Source organism: Kwoniella shandongensis, chromosome 10 (assembly GCF_008629635.2).
Source record: "Kwoniella shandongensis chromosome 10, complete sequence".
NCBI lineage: Eukaryota > Fungi > Basidiomycota > Tremellomycetes > Tremellales > Cryptococcaceae > Kwoniella > Kwoniella shandongensis.
In genome coordinates, this window is record NC_089296.1 from 873,359 (window position 1) to 895,766 (window position 22,408).

Consider the following 22,408-nt stretch of genomic DNA (forward strand, 5'->3'; position numbering starts at 1 on the left):
CCGGGTCAAAGCTCAATCAATTCACAATCACTTCATACATCAATCATTCAATCAAATACATCTATAATATATACCATCTTCTAGTGTTCTTCAGTCCGCTCACAATCATACATATACCCGCCCCCACCGGCTCGCCTATTACAGTGGGAATACCCTAACGGTCTCACATTTCGAACATTGGCTTATCACTTCTTTACACCTCACCTTCTACCTCCACCTCAGATCATGCCTATACGACGGAGTTCAGCCGCAGCGTCACCTCATCAGTCCATTAGCTCTCTGTCGAACAGGTTTCGATCACCCGAGCTCGGAAATGATTCGCAATCCATCAGCGAAGCGGGCAGCTCGATGGCCAGGTCGGAGAACACGAACGGAGAGCAAAGGGTTATTAATTCGCTTGTCGGGCGGTTGGTGAACAGGGTGAGCCGACAGCAACAACAACAAACTGATTCCTTCCTTGACTGACAACTCAACCAGCTACCATGTAATTCTGGCATAAGGCTGGCAATGATGGAAGCGGAACCAGCAGTGCAATCGACAGTCCAATCGCTGATGCAACTCGCCCGACTACGTTTGCCGCTTGTTGTTCAGTCCCTAACGGGTGCCTTGGAGACTCTATCAAAGGTAAGCATCAAGAGACACACATCATGATCTCATCCGTCTTGAAATGGCTTCACCGATTAATCTTCCCCCTTCTTCCCCAGTACTCGTCTTCGACATCGCTCGCCGAGACCCCTCTGAACACCCTCCACTCTCAGCTCTTCCTGCTACATGTCCTGGGCCTCTCTTTGTCAACATCATGGCGGATTCGTGCACACAGTATATCGTCACCGCGTTCTGAGCTCCCTCAATGCTGGCCAGACCCTGCTCCTTTCGATGACAATCTTGCCAAATACCTGTTAAGCGTTATGCTTATCTACGTGAGGGCTGTCTCCGAGGATTTCAATCTCAGCAATAGCGCCGCCGGTCCCGCTCCCGGCAAAGAGACAAAGAACGGGTCGGGAACAGCGTTATCGGGCGCCTGGACGAAAAACATGGCTGGAAGCTCGAGTGCATACTGTTTAGGCATCGACTATTTGCAAGAACATTCCTACCCGTCTACCTCAGCTTCCCAAGCCACCGTCTCGAACTCACGTTCTAGAGTCTTATCCGCGAAGTGCTCTACTACCGCAACTACAGTCACAGAATTGACTACGGCGATATCTCGTATCATCTTCTACCTCTCTGCGTCCAATTGGCCGATATTGCTATCCCGCCTGCGACAGCGGATATCGCATCTAACAACGACAATAGAGGAATCACCGGACGTCATAGAACTTCGTCTGTTGAAATGGGCCAATCTCGATCGCGCTCGATTGTCTCAAGTCATACAGGAGATATCGGGCAAATTCCTACACGTAAAGCGACCGGCCCAAACTGTCATCGCTCATACTCTACGCAAAGCGATATGGAGCTGGATTGACACACGTCCGCTCGAATTTGAGGCGTTGATCCAATCAAACCGGAAGCTGGAAGGGGGACCGGACACTCTATTCGAAACCATCTACTCAATGTCCGATCTTGGCTCGTCATCATTATCTCAACGTACCAGGATTTTCTACCCCCTCATGGCCATGCTCTTGGTCCTTTGTCCCGATACTTTCCGGCAATTGATGGCGGGTGAGACGGATAGTCGAAGCAGCTCCAATTACGGGAAGAAGGTTTCATTCCTGGAGAGTCTGAGGAAGAGGTTGAAGTCGTCGAAGGGGTTTGAGACTTGTGTGATATGTTACGTAGATCTTGTCTCGGCAGGGACCGCTCTGTCGCCCCGTATAGAAACCGCTGGAGTTCGAGCATTCGCCTCTGAGAGTCAAAATGACCTGAAGGTGAGGCTTGACAGACCACCTGATGATGTCAATCTTTAGCTGACTTTGCATGTTCTTAAGAGTGCCCTCTTTTCTTCCACAGGGTACAGCGAGATCTCAGATCAAAAAGTCGTTGTCGAGGCACTAGTCGCGTTATTCCAAGTCAGCGGTCAATTTGTGCCCAAACTTTGGACCGATCCAGGGGATCTAGGTAAGATCATCGGTGTCAGAGCAGCTCTTTCAGCCGCGCAGGAGGCTGGAAGAGCGCCATGGTATCCTAACGTCGAGAGCTTGACGGCTGAGATTGCTCCTACCCTGAGATCTGTAATAAAGGTGGGTGTATGCATCTGGGCGTCTGTAACAAACCGCTTACAGAATAAAAACAGTCCTACGCCTTGAATCTCTCCAACAATAGATCCCTTCAACCACGGTCGAGAGGTGTTTCGGAGCCGCCAAGCAATCACATTGATCTCGCTTCTCAGATCTTCGAGTTATACTCTGTCAACCCCTCTTTCGCGTTTGCCAATTCGGGAGGCGACATTTCATCGCCCGACAGCCTTCTTGCACTTTTCACCGCCGTATCCTCCCTGATGGTCGTCCCGAGCCCTGAAAACATCCGCGAGGCTGCCTCAAGGGCATGTGTAGCCTTGATTGGTCACATCCGCGAGACAGAGCAACGGTCTACGACACTTCACTCTTTGTTAAGGGGGTCGACAGACGGGGTGTAAGTCGTCCATGCGATGCATTGACCGCCAACAAAATTGACGAAGGTATCACCATAGCTGGCAAATGCTCCTTGATGCAGGTCGTCAAGTCATTTATGCCTGTCACAGCGGAGAGTCGAATGACATCGCTTTGGCGACAAGATGTTTGCGTGAGATTGTCGATGCTACTCTCAACCTCGTGGATCTGGATCCGAGCGTGAGTGCATTCTGAATCAAAACGTGAGCATTACGCTGACTCATACTAGCTTCTCTTACCTTCCCCCAAGGTGCAGCCCGCGGCACTGGTGGCCTCCGTCGCAGGCCTGACTGCCATTGTTGGCCCTGACGTAGAACAGACATCGCTTGTACTTTCATCTTTGGCTAGCTTAGGAAGGATAACAGTCCTGGCACAAGCTTCGTCTTCCATGGACATCACACCCAATAAGTTCATCACGATGCCGACCAGACGGGCAGAAGCTTTCGACCGGTTGTCTAACCTCCCGTCATCCATCGGTGAGCAGGGTGCCCAGCCTAGTCACCGACATAAATGCTAATACCCTGATCAGGACGACAGCAGCAACAACGCATGATCAGACGAACCTTACGACCTATGGCTGCTGGCGCTCCTATGACCGTCGCCGTATGGGCAGGACTCTCATCGATCACGAAAGCCCTCACGGCTAAGATCATCGCTTCAGATGCTGATTCGACCCTTTCATCAAGGGATGTGAGGCGACGCATTTTGACAGCCGACATCGAGGGACTGAATGAGGTGAGAATCTCCACTCCAACCTCTACCCGGAGCTAATGGCAATTATACAGGATGAATCAAAAGAGTGGCAGAACCTAATTTCGTTCTTATGTGCGACTGCGGGAGTGGCTCACCACGATGTCCCACTCAAGGGCTTGTCGGAAGTGATTGGCAAAGGATTACTACCTCCCGCTTATGATGAAGACGTCTCGGACATAAACGCAGCGGTAGAGACCTTCATCAAGCAGTTGGTTGATCTCCTTGTGAGCAGTTCAGTTACCGTACGAGAGTCGGTCAAGACTGCACTGGGCTCGGAACTGCCAACAAACATGTGCAGAACAATGGTTGTGCATATGACCAGGTAAGTTACGGATATCTACCTCATGACAGTCCTGACTGCTGACCTATATGCAGTCTACTCTCGTATGCCATAGGCTCTTCCGGCATCATGGTGACCGACTCCTTTACGACTTTTTCCGAGTTGGCGATCACCATCCTTCGGCTTCAGGTGGATCGGATGGGTCCTGGAGACGATGTTCCAGCCGTTCAGGTTGATCTGGGAGGGATTCTTCACATTCTCGCTCAATACGTACAGCGACTTGGGAGGAGCGAAGCGGCTCTGAGACAGAAAACCCGATTCTGTCAGCTGGTTGAAGCGGCACTGCAACGGCCGGGCAATGTGGTCTTATCAAATAGCGCGAGGTTGAGGAACGATGTCCTAGAATGGATGATTGATTGGTCACTGGAAGCTCTGCGAGTAAGCCAATTCGCGTAAACGAACAGTCACGCTGTCATCTGATGACGAAATCTGTAGGACAGCGACGGATACAGTCTCAACGGTGATTCATCTTCTCGAGCTCAGCAAGAGTTGGATCATGCCTGTCTAAAGGCGATGGTGCCTGTGACCGAGGGCTTGGTGTTGAGGATAGGCGGCGAGGAGAACGACGACAACCACGGGGTCGTCAAGTCGAGGTTGTTCTACCGACATTACCAACATCTGGTCAAGATTATTGAACGCCCAAACCTGGCGGAGGTAAGCGACTGATCGCGCCCTATATCACTTGAAGATACTGACAGAACCTTCTAGGCCAGGTCCACGGCACAGACGTCATCTCTACATGGTCAGACAGCCGTCAAGAACAGTACAACCGATGATGCACCTTCCCTCGCCATCCTCGCTCTCTCCAACCTCCTTTCCGCCAATATCGATGTAGGCCTCAAGCACTGCCTGGCTTTGGGCTACCACGAAGATCCCTCGCTTCGCACTGTCTTCATGCAATTGCTCACCAACATCCTTCAGCAAGGGGCGCGATTCGGCGGGCTTGCCGCGATCAGGAGCGGGTCGACTCCGAAGTCGTATCTCGAAAGTTTGGCGGGTCCAGACTTGGCGTTGGCAATTGCGATGGTCGATGTATGTCCGCAGAGCGGGGCAGAGGTGGATGAACTATCGACTTTGCTGTTCAGGGTGTTTGAGGGCAGAGGAACGCTGTTGGGGCTCATGAGAGCCTTGATCGAGAGGGAGGTGGCACTGACCAGTGAGTCACTCTCGGGTAGATTCTTTTTAAGATAGCTAACTGGAAGCATAGATCACGAGTCGGAACTGTTCCGTGCCAATTCGATAACAATGCGTATGATGACGATCTTCGCCAAGACATATGGATAGTGAGTCAGACGGAGAATCAGAAAACTCGGCTCGGGTCATTGATTGACTTCAACGATAGTAACTATGTTCGAGCGACTCTTCAACCCATGATCCATTCCTTGGTGGAGAAACCAGCAGAGTGCTCCTTCGAACTCGATCCCAGCAAAGCGTCAAATACTGACGACATCGATCAAAATGCGGATCATTTAAGATTGATGTGTCAGGCTTTACTCGACATGGTCTGCTCTTCTGCCCCCCGAGTTCCTCTGTAAGTTCCGCTGGTACACTGTGCAGTGTAACACCGCACGGAGTACGGCTTATCTTCTCCACCCGTAGGATGTTCCGAGCGTTGTGCCATCACATCTGGGAAGTAGTCGACGACCGGTTCCCCGACTCTCGTCATTCCGCCGTTGGATCTTTCATCTTCCTCCGGTTCTTCTGCCCTGCAATCGTGTCGCCTGAGTCCATCGACCTCGATGTCAATCCCGATACAAGAGAGACACGTCGTGCCCTTCTTCTGATCACGAAGGTCATCCAAAATCTGGCGAACAACGTAGTCTTTAAGGAGCCGCATATGAAGGTGTTAAATTCCTTTTTGTCGGAGAATATCCGACAGGTGACAAAGTTCTTATCTGATATTGCGGTAAGTCACCGAAAAATCAGTCCCGAATGTTCTTGCCAAGCTAATCTTCTATGCAGGTCCGACCAAAGACAATGGATGTGCAAGCTGCTACCAAAGCATATCAAGACGATATCGAGCACTCGCAAGATGCCGATGGCGACGATGCGATTGTGTGAGTTGCTTCGATGCAATCTACTGGACACCAAAAGCTGTGCTGACCTTGTATGCAGACATCGATTTGCCTTTAAGCACAAAACCAAGCTCGAGACTTTCTTGACAAACATGCCGAAGGCTTATCGCCACGTTCCTGTGACCAAGTCACCTCGAACCGAGTACGACGGAAAGGTCGCTTTGGAAAGCTTGCGAAGAGTGATGGAGCAATCTGGACCGCCAGCCGACATCACACCTTTGACTGCCACGGCTAGAACCCAAGTATATGATGAGTGAGTGGTTCGATGCTCGACATATTGGAAGCCATCTGACCATTGTGGACATGTCTAGGTTTATGAGACACAACCAAGGCAGGAACGTGGACAGTGTATCTGGTGCCTTCTATGAGGGACCAGCGAGTCAGGTAAGTATGGATAGTCGAGCTTGAGGGAAGGTTTGCTCACCGGTCCTTCGTTCTGCAGAACGGCAAACGTCTTTTCTATCTCATTGTTGCGAGATTATCTCTGGTAGACTACGACCTATTGGCATATCACATGTTCCAAGTAAGCACCTATCTGGTGTCACTCGTCACTGGTCAAAAACTAACGCAAGTCTTCCGGGTAGTCGCTAGATGGCGTGACAGACTACTTTGACCTAATCATCGATCTCACCGACTTTTCGCCTGCTACCGAACTTCCCATCGCTACGTTGAGGAGGCTGATTCAGATGTGTCCTCCCACCATTCTTCCGTGTGTCCATGTAAGTTTTCGACAGTATCTAATGTTGCGAAACGTCGTGCTGATACTGGTCCAAAGACTGTGGTGCTGTATAACCCGAATTCGTATGCTCGTAGGAGATTGCGAAGGTTGATCTCGGAACTGCTTACAATCAGTGAGTCGCTCCGGTCAAGCTTTGATGATTCAATACTGCATGTGCTGATTCCGTCGTCACAGCATCACCAATCGGCAAGAACGTCGTCTCCGCCAGCAGTCCAACGGAGTTGGGCGAATTGATACCCTTCACGAGTCTCCTACTACCAGAACACACTATGGCTTTGGCGTTCGAGGCGGAACATGTGTTCACCAATCTGCTGTGCCTGTCGGACCATGACATGCAGCTTCCGGTAGTGGTGAAACTTAGCCATGATTGTCTGCAGATCGCCTCAGTGAGTACAATCAGCCTTCAAGTATTGCTATTAGTAAGCCGAAAGTATCTGATCCTCCACCTTGCTTTTACAGTGGCGAAAGCAGGATATCACCGCATCACTCAAAGCATACGTTATCGATGTGATTCGTTTGAAGGATATCGATGATATCGTTACTGAAGGGGGAATCCCTTCCGATCAAATGATCATCAAATACTCCCAAAATGAGTCCATGACGTTCATCTCTAGAAGTGAATTTGTTTGGCTGGGCTAGTTTCGGTTCGGTGGACAATGCTGATGTTTTCATGCAGAACGCAACGAGATGTCTCACATCATCCGGACTGCTCGAGCTGGCTTGCGGGAAACACCGTCCAGCGAGCGTACTCTCCGACCAAGCGATGTTCCCGCGACCTTGCTCAACGTGGCACTGTTGAACTTGTCCGCCAACGATGATACTCTCAGAATGGGTGCCTACATCCTTGTGAACGAAATCTGCCAGTTCTTCAAGTATGACCTCGCCATGAGAGCTCTGGACGTTTCCGGTGAGCCCATTTGTGTATGCTCAAATCGAGTCGAAGCTAATGACGCGTCTTTATCGGCTCACAGCTGGCCTAATGATCCCCAATAACTCGTTGTCCTTTGTACATGCTCTATCCCAGGCTCTCGCCACTTCAGCACCACACCTTACGCTCGAGTTCTTGAAAGAGTGGACCATCGGTTTCGCTAAAGCAGATATCGCGCACAAGACGGCTTGTCTCCACTATGTCGGTCCTTGGCTGTTGAATCTAGACCAATTCAGCCGACCGATCAGAGAGGATGGTCCGGACCCGATTAAAGTACGAGAGATTGTGAAGTCTCTGATATCCCTTACTGTGACAGAGAGAAGAGTAAGCTGTCTGCGCATATCATGGTAGGATTATGTGTGCTAACAAGGCATGTAGCGACTACATCTTCTAGTCCATGAACATGTTTGGAGTGTCTTGGCTCAAGCTCACGAGAGTCTCATGGACATTGCCGTCTACGAACTTATCCATGCGACGACCAACTCTGGGATAGGAAGTGACAGGGCGGAATGTGTCGCGGATATCCTAGTGTCAATCTGCTCTACATCAGTCCGGGGCAAAGTCATCGCTCGGCTACGTAAGGTATGTCAAGTCTGCCACCCGGAGAGGCCAAAAACGCTGCTGATTGTTGTGGTTTGAAACAGACCTTAGCTCAGACCTACTTGCTGCCCTCCGCGCACCTTACCGAGAACGCAAGATGGAGCGAAATCTGCTCGCTTGCACGGGTCACCCTTACATTGGGCTTCAACCCTTCCTCATCTCTCGATACCCAACTCTTCCTTCCGGAGATACTTCACATCATCACCCTCCTGTTGGGAACTGGTCCAATCCTGATGCGTCAGACGATATATGGACTGCTTGTCAACGTTCTTCAATCGTTGGCAGCGAACCCATCGTCTGGCGATATGGACGGTGCAACTCTTCAACTCATGTTGAAGAAGGCTCAACAACCTCATATCATGGCTGCGTTCGGCTTGGCGCAAGGGCGTGGCAGTATCGAGATGTCTACTTTGCCGAATAAGAACGAGATGGACGTGCAACATCTGGAAAAGGTCGAAGAAGTAGGCAAGTTTTTGGGAGATGTTCTCGCTGCGGGAGCGGTGTCGGTTGGTAAGTGAAGCATTTCACAATCTTCATGCGACCATACTGGCTGACATCGATTGGTAGATTGTGCCAACACCTGGCGAGCAAGATGGATGGGACTTGTTGCCGCTACATGCTTCCAACACAATCCCGCCACACAACCACAAGCATTCACTGTTCTAGGCTATCTCGCCTCGGATGAAGTTGATGATGATTTGGTGTACCAGATTCTGGTCGCCATGAGTACCGTTCTGTCGCATTTCACGGAAAGCGACAGCATCCTCATAATCAGCATGCTTCGATGTCTCAGTCGGATCATACCCGGCCTACAACCAGACAGTCGATATGCTGTCAGTCTTTTCTGGCTGGCGGTGTCGATCTTGCAACTTGGACATATACCGATCTTTGGTCCAGCGATGGAGTTGATGATCACAGCGTTGAAATCGATCAATAAGTCCACGCCCAACGGATCAGGCTCTGACATCATGGAATCCCTCTTGGACGCGAGGAGGGTGATGGCTGATCAAGCTAGGAAATTGGATCAGGTTGTCGGAGTTTCCTTCGACACGGATATTGGCTTCGCCCTTATCGCAATCATGTACAAGGGGGTCCGACACCCCTCCACCCGGAATATCACTGTCGAAGCGATGACCGAGCTGTTGAAGATGACCTCCAACGCGACGATAGGAGGTGGGGAAGATGAGCCGACTGTCGAAAGAGGGAGTGTGGCGTACTTTATGGGGTTGTTGTCGATCTTGGCAGGTCAGGGTGAGGAGGTGAAGAAGGTTTTCGAGGCTGCAGGATTGGGTGTGGATAGTGACAGCGTGGACTTGAGTGAAGTGGGCGTGTTTGATCTGCTGGCGATTCCGTGAGTCAAATCTTTCCATGGTCTTGCGACTTGACCGGGGGAATTAGTTGAAAGCAATGGCTGACATCTCTTCGTGTACAGGGACAATTCCACTGCGGTTCTTTTGATCAGCTTGGTTGTGGCACTGTTGAACAACCCAGGAGGGTCGGATGCGGAAAAGGTGGTACTATATAGGATGCTGGCAGATGCCAGTGCGGAAATGCCAGAGGTGTTGGCAATGGCGTGAGTGGTGCTTTCATTTCGGTGCACTACACAGTAGTCTGACGCTTGCTACATTAGATATGACTCCCTCATCCCTCGGATCATCACGACCCTGACGTCCACGTCCAATCTCTCCATTCTCCGCTCGACGACCTCGATCCTCGAACGAGCATTTTCTGATCCAAATTACAATTTTTCGACTCACCTTAGCGGCTTGCCCACGACGGAAAGCAGCACTTCCCTGCAACACCAAGCGCACTCACAGCTCGGTAAAGGCTATCCAGCAAGCGTGAGCTCGAGTCCCAGTCCCAGTTTCGGTACTGGCATTGGACAAGGGACGAGAGAGCAGGTATTGGAAGAGTTGGGAATGAGAGGTTTGGGAGAGTTAAGTTTCCCTCCGGTCAAAGTCGATCGGTGAGTGACGCTCTCTACTCCTTACTTAATCCCCCAAGTAAGCCGAGATACTAATGGATGTCGTATGTTGTAGACTCGCGATGATGGCGAAATGGGTTGCGGCTCTCATCGAGAGCTTCACCGTGTGACTGCACAGCGAGGCAGGTTTGGCGCCGCAGGGCGGTTTGTTACGTTTGATTACTTCTACTCCTATTTTTCGTTCCCCTTCAAGTAGGTAATCAATATCAGATATCCAATACACGATCATACCCAGCATTTAAACATATTTATACCCTTTCTCCTTTCTCCGTCTCGCTTTCTTAAACGACGAATGACGATCATCTATCTACTATATATTTCTTCGACCGATGCAATGAACGCAAATGTCTCCTGCCCAAACTAGATGGTTGATCGTGATATTGTCGTTTCCGGTGCATCAATTTGTGTGACAAAGAAGTGTAACTATTCTACAACAGACTATGCGCGCCATCATCCCACCTTGGCCTAGCGATGATGTGTATCGCTCGTACTTCTCATATCCGCATCCGTGTGTCTGCCCCGTCACCGCGGTCAGGTAACAGTTCAACCCTCCAAGATGCCCATCTCCCTCCATCTCTCGCTCAACTCCGCCACACCCTGCCCCATCCCCTGATTCGTCATCAAGTCCTTCAACACGAGCAAATCAAACTCTTTTCCAAAGGCTAAGAAATGCGCAAAGAGAGAATTGAAGTGCGCTTCGATGGAAAGGTGGAGGATTTGTTCAAAGTGCGCGTGGTAGAGATGGGCGAAGATCCGGAAGAGGTGTTTGTAGATGTGTTTGGCAGTGTATGCGAATGAGTTGGGGAAATCACGGCCTGTCAAACGAAGGTGATCAGCATCAAAGAGAGTGGACATCCAGTACCCCATACGATGGATGCTACAGGGGTTAGACAGCATGTAGAGGGTTCGCACTCCGCACTCACCAGACTTGGTAGGGAAGACATTCTCGTCATCTAATAGCTTTTGCAGCCATGACATGACGAAATCGATGTACGTCGGAGCGGGAAGTGATACCAATCGCTGATTCTGATCCGGCCAAAGGAAGTTGAGTCTGAATAGGATGAACTGTATCAGATTGCGAGCTCACATACAAACTTGCAGGCGAAAGTAGGTGGATATCGTGTCGCGCTCGTGCGTGGTAACACTTCACATCACACTCACGTTGGACCAGCAGCCATCGTGGGACAATTTTGGAGGGTGCAGAAGTCTGTGAGGGCACCGTAGAAGTGGTTGAGGTTGTGATAAAAGTCGAACACTGCGGAGTCGAATAACGAACAGCGTCAGCTAGTGAAACACTGTCACAATCACGGTGTATAGCCACTCGTGTTCTACACTCGGCCCTTCCCCCAGCATGCTCCACCGCCTGCTGTGGCTACATTCAATCATCGCTCTCTCACTCCACTCTTCCACCAGCATGTTGAGCACGAGCACACTCACAATTCACAGCCACCCATTCATTCACATCAACATATTTCGGCGGAGCAACAATCGTCTTAAAACTCCCCTTGACCAGAGCAGCTTTCACGAACGGCTGACACAGATAGAGGGGTTTCGGACCCCCACCGCTCGGTGAATTGGATTGAGGTTGGTTTGTGAATTCTAATCCTGGAGAAGGGAGAGGCTCAAAGAATCCAGTAGTGGAAGTGGGTGTGTTACCAGGTGATCGTTTGGGCGCTCGAAGACGGCTGTATGGTTGGGAATTGAAAAGGGCCGAGGTAAGAAGTGGTTCAAGGGAGAGCAGGATTGTGATAGACAGGAGAGAAGGATTAAGTAAAACACAGCGTTAGCTCTCTTCGTCTAGTTCGTCTGGGATGACAGAGTCATGGGCGAATGAGATACCCTCGCTTCTCCTTCATACCGAAGAGGAACAGGGACGGTCATACAGAAGCACACACACTCACCCAATGGAGTTAAGGAAACCTGACATTCTGGTCCGTTCTGACTGCGTGCGGTGATGTCTCTACTCTCTGAGCGATATCGTCGTAAGCTACCAGAGCTTGTGTAGGGCGTTGAGCTGTAGTTGTTATAAGCGAAGAGCTACAGCAAAGACAAGACAGAGAGATGATGTCGTTGAGACGACCGAGCGCGTCGCGCTAAACGTAAAGTCAATCTATCAGCCAGGTGAAACTTAATTTCTCACCCCACGTATGCCAGCCTGATGTTTATGAGGCAGAAGCAGGTCATTGATGGTATGATACATGGATCATACAGGGAGAACGAACATCTAACTGTACATGCACTATACTACACACTCAGAACCATGCCGCCCAACCTATCGCAATGTGCGACTAGATCAGCGAGATATTCTATTACGAGGCAGGAACTACAGTCGCAACTACTCACCATGATAGATCTTGGCCAAGTTTTCCACATCCCTCGCCTCCATTATCAACTGATTGACGGTATATTCTACCGACAAATCACCAGCCAGCTTCCCCCTGATCTTGCCCAATACTCTATCTGCCTTTTCTCTCACATTCGCATCGTTCGAAATGACTCGTCCACCCCCTTGAGCTCGTTGCAATTTGTCCGGATCCCCGGCCCAGGCGTATAAGGGATCGTGCTTGAATACTTCAAGTACGGTGAGGATGAGATCGGACGCATCACGAAGGACTCGAAGAGTGTGTTCGGCACAACGTCGGAAAGTGCCTTCCACTCCGGTAAGACCAAGACCGTCGACTAGGTCGTTGGTCAAACGGAATGGAACCTTCTCAGGTATACGCAATTTACGTCCCTGTTGTTATATCATAATCAATCATCATTGCCCGCAGTTCGTTCCCGATAACACTTACGTCTTCAAACACAATACCAAAATCAATATGAACCAACTCCCCACTCGTCTCATCCAAAAGGATATTTGAACAATGTCGGTCTCCCAGTCCTACCATCCAACCAACGATAGAAGTGACCGCCACACTCCTCGAATAGTTTAATCGCATCGCAAACCATGCCATCGGATCACGATGTTTGTAGGCGAAGAAATGTCGCATCACCGGCGGGAACTTTTTCATCAACGCCGCGTATTGTTTGGGCAGTTCGGCAGAGTTGGGATCTCGATCTTGGATCTTGCTGAGTTTGGACTGGATATCTGTGTTGGTAAGACCAGTTCCGTAGCTGTTAGACAAAGTCTTGCGTCAGCTGCCATTATCAAGACGGGCTAGATCAATGACTACACTCACTGCTCGTGGAAAGGCTTGAGAATAAATCCGATACTGGTTGTTCCTTCCACAAACTCGATCACACCTGTCTTGTCTGGGAATGGAACGACGTTATATGTCCTAAATCGGAGGTTCCTCTCCTTCGCTCTACGGTCTCGAGTCAAAAGATCGTTCGTCATCGTGAACACCTGTTCCATCACCGCATCTTGTCGCACTTCATCTTCTGCTTTGAACTTTTGGCCAACGGATCAGCATCCTTCATGTACGTGGTTTAGCAGAGCTGTCAATCGACTTACCAGTTGTTGATGGACCTTTTGCAAAGTATCGTACACTCCCATGATTTTCGGTCTGTGCACTCCTCCTGCAATCTTATACCCCTCTCTATACCTCGACAACGTAGGTAACCCGCTATACTGACAAGTCAGGTCGTTCCTCGGGGGACAAGTCGCGATTGGAATATCCAATCGGGTCAGTCCTCTTAAGGGGGAGTTGGGCGGTTGACGACAATTCGTCCCAGCTTTGATTCTCGATCTTTCTTGGCTCGGTCCAGCATTCTCATCATATTTCGCCCATGCCACCGAAGCTTGAGCGAACATTTTCATGTTCTTCGCGGCTTTGCTGGAGGTCGAGTTACCTTTGTCAGTTTGGAGAGTGGCGAGAATCTCGGCAGCTGCTGGACCTCGACCTTGACTGTCAGCAGAAGTTGATTTGCGTTTGTCCGAGCTTGGCGGTGTGACGCCGTAGGCGAGAGTGATAACTTGATACAAAATGTGGAAAGGGTGATCTCGGCTGATACGCAGCATGAGTCCGTTCAGGGAAGAGTTGAAAGTGGTAGGTATTTGAGGTCGATTGAGTCTCGCAGCGAGTTGAGGTCCAAGGAAGACGAACTTGTGGGAGGGTATCCTACTAAGCGGGTCCGAGAATGATTGGTTCACTTCCTCGTTGTCGGAGTGCTCCAACCAAAGCGAGATCATTCGAGTAACCGAATCATCGTGGGCGTCTGAAAGCGCCAACGCCGCCGCATACATCTTCAAAGCAGCTCTAATGTATGTGGACCTATCGCTTTCGAGCTCTCTTATAGCCTCCGCGTCTTCCGCAAGATCCTGTTCCGCTCTAGACTGTCGTGAACTGCTCTCGCGTCGACTTGACGATTTAAGAGTTGACTCCAGCTCGGACGTTCTTCGATCATGATAGGCTTTGAGGCGTTCAAGTTCTGGAGACTTCGATAGATTCGCATAATGACCATCGGCGAAACAGGCAAATTGGTAGCATATACGAGCGTGTTCCGCTCTATCGATCTTCTGTTTCGCAGCGAAAGACAGGGCGCTGTCGAAGTCTTTTTTGATCTCGGATGCAGCTCTCAGCTTTGCTCGAGACGTCCAGTGAGCCTGAGAAGACAAGTGTAAGCTATGTTAAGAATCTGATTTTGCCTACTTACCTTCCGAGCAAGCAGAACAGCCAATCGCGCTGATCCGTTAGACTTATGACTTCTCGTCTCCCCCTCCACTAAGTCGCTCAGATACTGGATCGCTAAACCGTGTTCTCCCTGAGCCCACAGAACATGGCTGAATGCATCTTGTGCTCCCTCCGAGATCACTCCCTTCTCCAATTGTTGAACCGCTGTGATTGAGTTCACCGCAGCTTGGAGATTACTATTCTCCCGAGCGATCTGACTGAGTCTCAGTTGAACTGACTTCTCGAGGTCGACGATGGTCTCCATCTTCGGGCTCAGAAGGTCGCCAATGACATTCTTCTGTTCTCGTTGTCGGGCTGATTGTAGCAATGATAACCTCGTCGCCGTAATCTTCTCGGCATTACTAAAACTATTCGGGCCAATGACGTTCATCAGCGACGAGAGAGTATGTTGTCGTTCCGCGGAGACTCACTCGAAAGCGTCATCGAGAATGCAGAAACCGCTCAATCTCCCTCCCAGACCGCTTGCAGTCTCCAACTCCACTTGGAACGAGGGATCAAGCCAATTTGCCGTTTCTCTCAAACATAATAGGTTGGCTGTTGTATTTTTGATCTGGGCCATCCTCTCCATTCCCAAGCCACCTAAACGCTTGATCTCGACTCCGACGGACTTCTGGACGATCCTCAAAGCCGCTTCGACATCCCGTTCACGATGTACTGCTCTCAGAGCCGAGTACAGTACACCTTGAGAGGTTTTCGATGATTCTTCCGTCATGGGCAGATCCCAATCACCTGTTCTCCAGGCCAGCTCGAAGAACAAGGGATCCGTGTCATCTTCAGCGGTGTTTCGAGCTCGTTGTGACTGGGATGCAACAGCAGAGGCGAGTTGATTGAATCCGAAGTCGTGTAGATTATGAAGCGCTGGAAGGAGTGATTCGCCCCTGCTTGTGCTGGTTTCGATCAGGGCACCATTCCATCCGAATGCGCGATTCGATTGACCCTCATGTTGTAATCGACGGAGAAGAGCATCCCGCACATCGTGATTCTGGATACCGTAGAAACCATCCGGATCTTCGACGTTGCTGTAGATTTCGTACATAATCTGCTCAATTGACCTCCATAAGCATCCATCTCCTTTATCGTGACCTTTCCATGAACTAGACTCACCTGCTGCACAGTGGAATTTGACAACTCGACAGGTGATTGTCTTTCTTGATCTCGCGCCAGCTCCAAAAACAGCATACTTGTCGCATAAGCACCGCATTTGATCGCTGCGGCATTGCTCAACAATAGATAATCCACCTCGAGCCAAGCGTTGTATCCTAGTCTTTCGTTCCGATAGAAAGGCTGATAATGTCGTAAATGCAGAATGACGTCGAGAATAGTTTGAACTGTCGCCACTGAGGCAGAAGGCCACTGAAGAACCATTGTGAAGTGTTCGGAAAGCGCCTTTGATCTTTCCATAGAGGTTTCTGAACTCTTGTCGGCTCCACAGGTAAGGGTCGCCTGTACCAGGTACGGAAGGAAGTTTGTTAAGGGAAGATTAGGAGTAGCGAGGAGCGGTTCGAGAGATGAATAGAACTCGTCGTCAGCGGAGACAGCTTCGCATAGTATCCTGATCAAGTCTCTCGCCCAATGGTCGACAGATCGGGCACACTTGATCCAAGAGGTTGTATTGATCGTTCCGATGAGAGAGGGGGCTTTCTGTCCTTCTGTTGATGTTGACGATGAAAGTGGTATGGGAGTAAGAACGGAGAGGGCCGCGGAGACACTAGCGAGTAGTCCTGTTGGGCCAAGCGAGTCTTGCAACATTGGCAACATTCCCTGCAATACCCGAAATGCAGATGCTCTCGTTCCATGGTCATCGCTCTCAGTAAGTCGAAATACTTGCAGTACCAATGAGGCTCTCAGTTCCGCTTGCGCTGTCTTGATATCCTTGACGACCTTGGACAGCTTCCCGCCCACGAGCTGCTCTCGCTTCGGCATAATGATTGGTCCCTTTCCAGTCTGCGCGGCGAAGTTTGACATGGCATCCAATGCTGGTGGATGAACCTGCCCGTTGGCGCGGTAGAGTATGTCGAGAAAGGCATTAGCGCCGTTCGAGTCATCGTCGGTCGCAAGCTTGTCCTTGAGATACCAGAATTGGGATTGAACGAAGGCCGGGATGGCGTTAGGATAAACCCCAGAGATGACGAGTTTTTGATATTGCTTGCACAGTTCGGCGCCGTGTTTGACAGCAGTGCTTTCGGCAAGAGTACACAAATCGACGAGAAGTGGGGAATATGAATCAGAAATTCGACTTCTTAACGTCTCCGGCCAAAGTGCCAGTCCCGCTTCGAATGCTTGTACGATGGCTGTGGAAACCCTCTTATCTTCGGCTGACTTCGAGTTATTCAGTCCAGATAAGGTCCACATCCCTGCTCGGTTCACTACCCAGGCTTCGAGCTTCTCACCCACTTCGCGACAATGTTCATCTCCGTCACTGAGTGCGACGCGAGCGGAACCAAGTTGGACGAAAAGATCGACAAGGTTCGGAGGCGCCGACCGGACCAGTTGGAGTTGATCGAATCCCCACTCCACCATGGAAAGAGCGATACCACACAAATCCGGTTGCGGCAAGATCGCCAACATCTCCCGAAGGAACATCCGTAAGATGGTCGGATCTTGAAGATCGCTCTGGTGAAGGACGATGACTAAAGCCAATGCTCGAAGGCATCGCCTTTGTTCGCTGACCAAGAATACATTGTTGATCTTGTCGGTGAGTTGCAGAATGGAGCTGAAGACTACCTTGGACGTCGAAAGAGAGGGGAACTGCTTCCGGAGATATAAATACGCTGAGATTACGCTGTCGACCGAGCTCGAAGGCTCGACTGCCGCAGTCCCTCCTGTCATCGAGACGTCGTTAATCATCAAGGCGGCAAATACTGAGCCTACAATGGTTGTCGAGTCGACTTTGCCCAAAAACTCCATTATCTCGTCCGTGGATGACTCAAGATCAACTAGTTCCCACAAAGAAGCAACGACGCCTTCGATGCTGCTGGCTAGCTGCTTGCCGACCTTCTCCTTGGATTCCATGCCAGGCAAACACGTCAAACCTATTATCGCTTCTCTTGCTGCTTGCTGACCTCCATCTTGCTCGCTCTTTCCGAAACTTTCTGCGAAGAACTGGGCTGCTGCTGCAGGGAAATGTTGCACCACAGCATGTTCGACAGTTACTCCTGCAGCATCGCATGCGGAAATGAAGAAATCAACCTCTCTCGAGGCCAGAATTGCAGGTCCAACCGAGGCAACACAGGTGGCAGAGAAAGCCTTTCGGGTCGAAAAGCCGTAAAGTTTGTGTGGGATGCGCATGGCCAACTGACCTTCGCGCAGTTGACTTCGAATCACTATGAGTGCGTACGGTAGGTAAAGGGAGGATATCGACGTAAGACCAAGTCGAGCGGTGGCGGCGATTAGCCCGGCTTGTAAGTGATGGTTGTAGTTCGCGGTGACAGCTGGTACTTCATAGAGATGGAAGACAACGGCTGATCGTTGCTGAGCAGTCGCAATACAGCAGTTGATCTTCCACAGAAGGTGGGACACGAACGAGTCAAAGTGCTTGTCATCACCGGGTTGCGTGGAAAGAGTTCCGAAATAGAATGATCGATGTTCAAGAGGTGGGAGGATTGGACGATAGAAGACCGCTGCGGCTGATGTTGCGGCACGCATTCGAACTCGGCTATCGATATCCAGAAGAGCTCCCGCCAGATGGAAAAGAGGATTTGGCTCCCGTCCTTCCATTTCCATATCCTCATCTGAGGCTTCCTGCCACAGTTGCAGGGCTGCATCTTCATGAAGGAAGTCGTCTAGGAATCGTAACATCGCCAGTCGAGCTCGCCAAGACGTGATCAGACCCCTGTCGATCTTCTTGGAGAGGAACGTCATGAAGTATAGTGCCGTCCGACCTAAGCCGCTTTTCTTCGCTTCGGGGCCTAACCACACGGGCGCCGAACATCTTGCGAAGTCGAGACAGAGACAAAGTAGCCCTTCGTCTCGAGAATACGCGTATGACACAAACATTTCCTCCAAACATTCCAATACAAGTTCGACCGCATCCGTGCCGAGGCGCAACCAGTCGTGGCTGACAGCACGGCATAAAGCCCTGCCGATATCTATGAATCTAGAGCCCTCCGATGATAGTAGCGCATCAACCAGTTGAGAGTCTTTGTAAGGTCGTTGGCTGTTGATGATGAGCATGTTGCCTTTCAGTCGGAGACCGAAGACGGTATCGAGTAGAGAGCGGGATGTCCGTTGACATTCCATTGCCTCTTTCGAAAGCGGCATGGCATCGGTTTCTGCGGTTCGGATCTCGCCAAAATCATCATCGTCGATTTGACCGGGATACGGCGCTTGAGTGCCATTAATCTGCACCGCGGTACTGGACTTCTCAACGAACTGTTTACACAAGCTGAAGAGCTCCTTGAACGTAGAGGCGATCTGAGTAGAGTCTGCTGATCAGCAAGAGGACACTTTCGCTGGGCGAGCCTTACTTACTGTAGGTAGCTGCCAGATCATGCTGGACAGCCCGTGTGTGAGTGGGCGGGGTGGTGCCCCGTTGGTGCTCGGAGTGATAGGCGTAGGAGGGATCTGTGAGAGACCGCTCGCGGGTATTTGACTTGGATAGTGAGCTGCTTGAGAAGTTCTGGATCCGCCAGCTTCGATTGCAACATAGGAGGATTCACCAGACGGAACAGCAGTATCGTACTGCGCCGGCGGAAGAAGGTCTTGTCTGATTCCTGATTGGACATCTGGCTTGATCATCATCGGCCACGTTTCTTCTTTAACAACTGGTATCTGTACCAGAGGGTCAAAGCCTTTCCAAATGAGGTGTTGCGCCGGAATGGAAAGACCATGAGATACCAACAACGGCTGGACGAGTTGTAAAAGGCGCATCGTTTCCTGTATGCAGACAATATCTGACATGTGACCATTGAGCTGCAGAGACCCTTGATAGCCGAGCGATAAGACAATTAGATCGATACATCTTCGTATCCGCTCAGGGGGAGCTGTGGGACCGGCGGTTGTCTCCCACTCGGAAATCGTCGACTGGAGAGTTTTGATAAGCATAGAAGAGACACGACGAGGTCTTCCTTCTAAAAATGCGAGCGACTCAGTTGAAACGTTTTGATCGTGGGCAGGGATGTACAGCGTTTTGGAGTCTTGTGATGTGGGAAAGATACCGTAGAGCAGGAAATCCCGTATGGGTTTCGTTTTGGCCTCCTCCAGTATTCTGTCGACAATGGCGGCATCCGGTAGCACTTCTGCTGTCGTAAGCTGACCGAGCGGATGATATCGAATTCGAGCGATGGCCGACAGGAGGCGCAGGATGTCGGCAGGTGTGTGTTGTTCCATCCGATTCTTCCCTCTTGGTCCCTCAATGATTTCGCATTTGCCCAGCCAGGACAGGACTTTGTCCTCTAGCTCGAGCGAATATAAACGCACGTCAGATCTCGCCAACTCGAGAGCTTTCGAGAGAAAGGCACAGACGGAGTCGTATGGAAATATAGGGCCTTGTATATCGACGTTTGCGAGGAGGTTATGGATATCCTTGATCACTCGCGCGCGATCGATTTTATCCAACGATAGAATGATAGTCGCAGCATGACTCGCGGCTCGACATGTAGCAGCTACGGAGCACTTCCGCAACACGTAAATCCATACTTTCATCCAATCGCCTTCCTCCAGTCTTCGTTGGGCTAGGCGATGCGACGGTGAGACGAGATGATCGTTTGTTTCCGAATCGGATTTGGTTTGTGTCTCGTGAGACAACTGAGCTACAATGGATAATCCGATATAGGCCCACGACTGCAAAGCATCGTCATCTTCGTCCAGCAGGTCCAGCATCGATTTGCGCACGTCTGATTGGGCCTCGGCGTGAAGCTTGTCCCAATGGGAGTTGACAACGAAGATAAGGACCTGTAGGGCTAGTAACCTGGACTTGTGGGAACCGGCATCGATGGCGATGATAAGAGAAGTGAGGGAGTTGTCGACTCGCCGCCGCTTAGAGGAACGACCTTCTCGGCTAGGTGTCGCAGGGTGTGTGAGAGATTGTGATTCGTGGAGCTGAACTTGAATCTTTAGCTCCAAGGTCGTTGATAGGTGTTATCACGAACTCACATAGATACAGCTGTCTCTATACAGCTCCAGAACAGCCCAGGTCATAGAATGCTCATGGCTGAATTCAAACCCGGCCGATAGCGAACGGAGTTCGAAAGGACCTCTCCCAAACCCGCCGTCTAAACTATTCAAGCGAAGCACGTTCAAATCCATGGGTTCAACACCCGATTTGCTAATCGTCTCTTTCGACAGTGCATCCATTAGCTGCTCCAGCGTCTCGCGGACCATTGGAGCTTGCTTGGAGCCCCCTAATGTCCTATGTGTGACAAAGGGCAACAACATTCGCAGCGATATCACCACTTGTTCCCTGATCGCTTTGTTTCGTGTTCCCCAGAGGGAGACGAGTTGTGGGAAAAGCTTCAGTCCGGCGGAAAGGAAGTCGTCACGACAGCTGAGTTCGAGTTCGGCCAGAACAATATTGAGTGATCGGAGAATAGCAAGGTGGGCCGAGGTTTCTGCAGAGAATTGGTGGAAGAAGCAATGAATCTTGAGAAGAACTGCCAGACCAACTCTCTCGACAGGAGCAACGGTAGCTTCCTTGGTAGGCAACGGCGGCAAGAGTGGTGCGGCTGTACTAGACAACAGGATCGGGATGAGGGTGATCAGCTCCGAGTTGGCTTGCGATATCGTCGTTCTTGATCGTCCTGTCGAAGGTCCAGCTTGGGTAGTCGTGAAGTCGTCGTTACTCCTCTTGGACACTTGATCCATATCGTCCAGCTGATCTTCATCTTCCCAATCGTCATCTACTCGGACTTCGTCTCCAAGGACCGCTGCCCAACATATCCCCATCAAGACCTTCCAACTGCCTTGATCGAGGTTTTCCAAGTGCGGCGTATACAGCAACAAGCTTCGAAGAGCTTTCGCATAGTCGAGTGCTGCGGGCGGGAATATCTGAGAAGCGAAGACTAGCATCTGTGTGAGGTGTGTAAAGAGTGCGATAAAGGGTTTTCGAGATAGGAGGTGGACGGTCCGTTCGGTCATCCATCGTACCAGTGAGATGGAATCAGCTAATCGTTTGTCGGCTACAAACCTTCCGATCAGCTGCTACACACTACAGAAAGTCGAATGAAGGTAGACTCACCCTGTGTGCTGGCTCCGCGTTTGACCACTGCTTTCTTCTCCATCACCACCACCTGGAACAGACATTGGTAAAAGGCTATCCATCCTGCTCCTCCTTCCTTCGAAGCTGTTTCTTGGAAAATCGCCAAATTTTCTCGATTGCTAAAGATCTCTCTGATCTGTTCGAGACCTTGGGATCGGTCTTTGATCTTATCGGACGAGTAGAGACGAAGGGCGGACTGAAGTCCTGAGACGGAGTTCATTCTTGGGTATCATAGAGTAGGGAGGAAGGGAGGTGAGTGAGAGACTGTCAGAGGAGTAGGATTGTATTTTGGAGGGATAACAGAATTCTATCTACGTTAAGATGACAAGTCTGGATCTTTCTCAGCCGCTCGCAGCGTTAGTTAGCGGAGTACAGCTTTGTTTGAACCTGAGGAAGGAGCTGAGAGATACTGTTCAAGAGGAGAACTTGTCGAACTTGTCGGTCACTCACTCTTGCCGGTGACTTTTAGATGTCAACAGTGCTAAATTTGATTCCGTTATCGGTCCAGTCAACTTGTTCGAGATTCGCACTGGGACTGCGCTAATCTTCTCTGCTCTCGCTCGTCTTTTGCGATA

At 50.5% G+C, this 22,408-nt stretch overlaps 3 protein-coding genes across 3 annotated transcripts; 1 reads left to right on the plus strand and 2 right to left on the minus strand.

The window, feature by feature from the left end:
• Positions 1–225: 225 nt before the first annotated feature.
• CI109_105714 (uncharacterized protein) lies at positions 226–10,114 on the plus strand (the record flags this gene model as incomplete). The annotated part of the gene is made up of 31 exons (XM_032004219.2): positions 226–420; positions 478–624; positions 705–1,865; positions 1,926–2,177; positions 2,231–2,568; positions 2,627–2,765; positions 2,815–3,061; positions 3,115–3,320; positions 3,371–3,660; positions 3,714–4,056; positions 4,114–4,332; positions 4,387–4,834; positions 4,886–4,961; positions 5,021–5,209; positions 5,278–5,584; positions 5,641–5,735; positions 5,794–6,006; positions 6,065–6,137; positions 6,196–6,276; positions 6,338–6,472; positions 6,529–6,604; positions 6,667–6,878; positions 6,952–7,108; positions 7,169–7,399; positions 7,464–7,744; positions 7,799–8,002; positions 8,065–8,530; positions 8,588–9,371; positions 9,453–9,593; positions 9,651–9,986; positions 10,060–10,114. The coding sequence occupies 31 exons, from the start codon at positions 226–228 to the stop codon at positions 10,112–10,114; spliced, it is 8,097 nt and encodes a 2,698-aa protein (XP_031861450.2).
• Positions 10,115–10,547: 433 nt separating this feature from the next.
• Positions 10,548–11,931, minus strand: CI109_105715 (uncharacterized protein; the record flags this gene model as incomplete). The annotated part of the gene is made up of 5 exons (XM_032004220.1): positions 10,548–10,819; positions 10,928–11,055; positions 11,166–11,259; positions 11,442–11,689; positions 11,906–11,931. 5 exons carry the CDS (start codon positions 11,929–11,931, stop codon positions 10,548–10,550), a joined length of 768 nt encoding a protein of 255 aa, XP_031861451.1.
• A 325-nt stretch (positions 11,932–12,256) lies between these two features.
• Positions 12,257–22,053, minus strand: CI109_105716 (uncharacterized protein; the record flags this gene model as incomplete). Its single annotated transcript, XM_032004221.1, has 11 exons — positions 12,257–12,276; positions 12,348–12,738; positions 12,797–13,118; positions 13,184–13,395; positions 13,459–14,550; positions 14,601–14,985; positions 15,049–15,677; positions 15,743–19,051; positions 19,109–20,677; positions 20,732–21,753; positions 21,813–22,053. The coding sequence occupies 11 exons, from the start codon at positions 22,051–22,053 to the stop codon at positions 12,257–12,259; spliced, it is 9,192 nt and encodes a 3,063-aa protein (XP_031861452.1).
• Between the last annotated feature and the right edge of the window lie 355 nt (positions 22,054–22,408).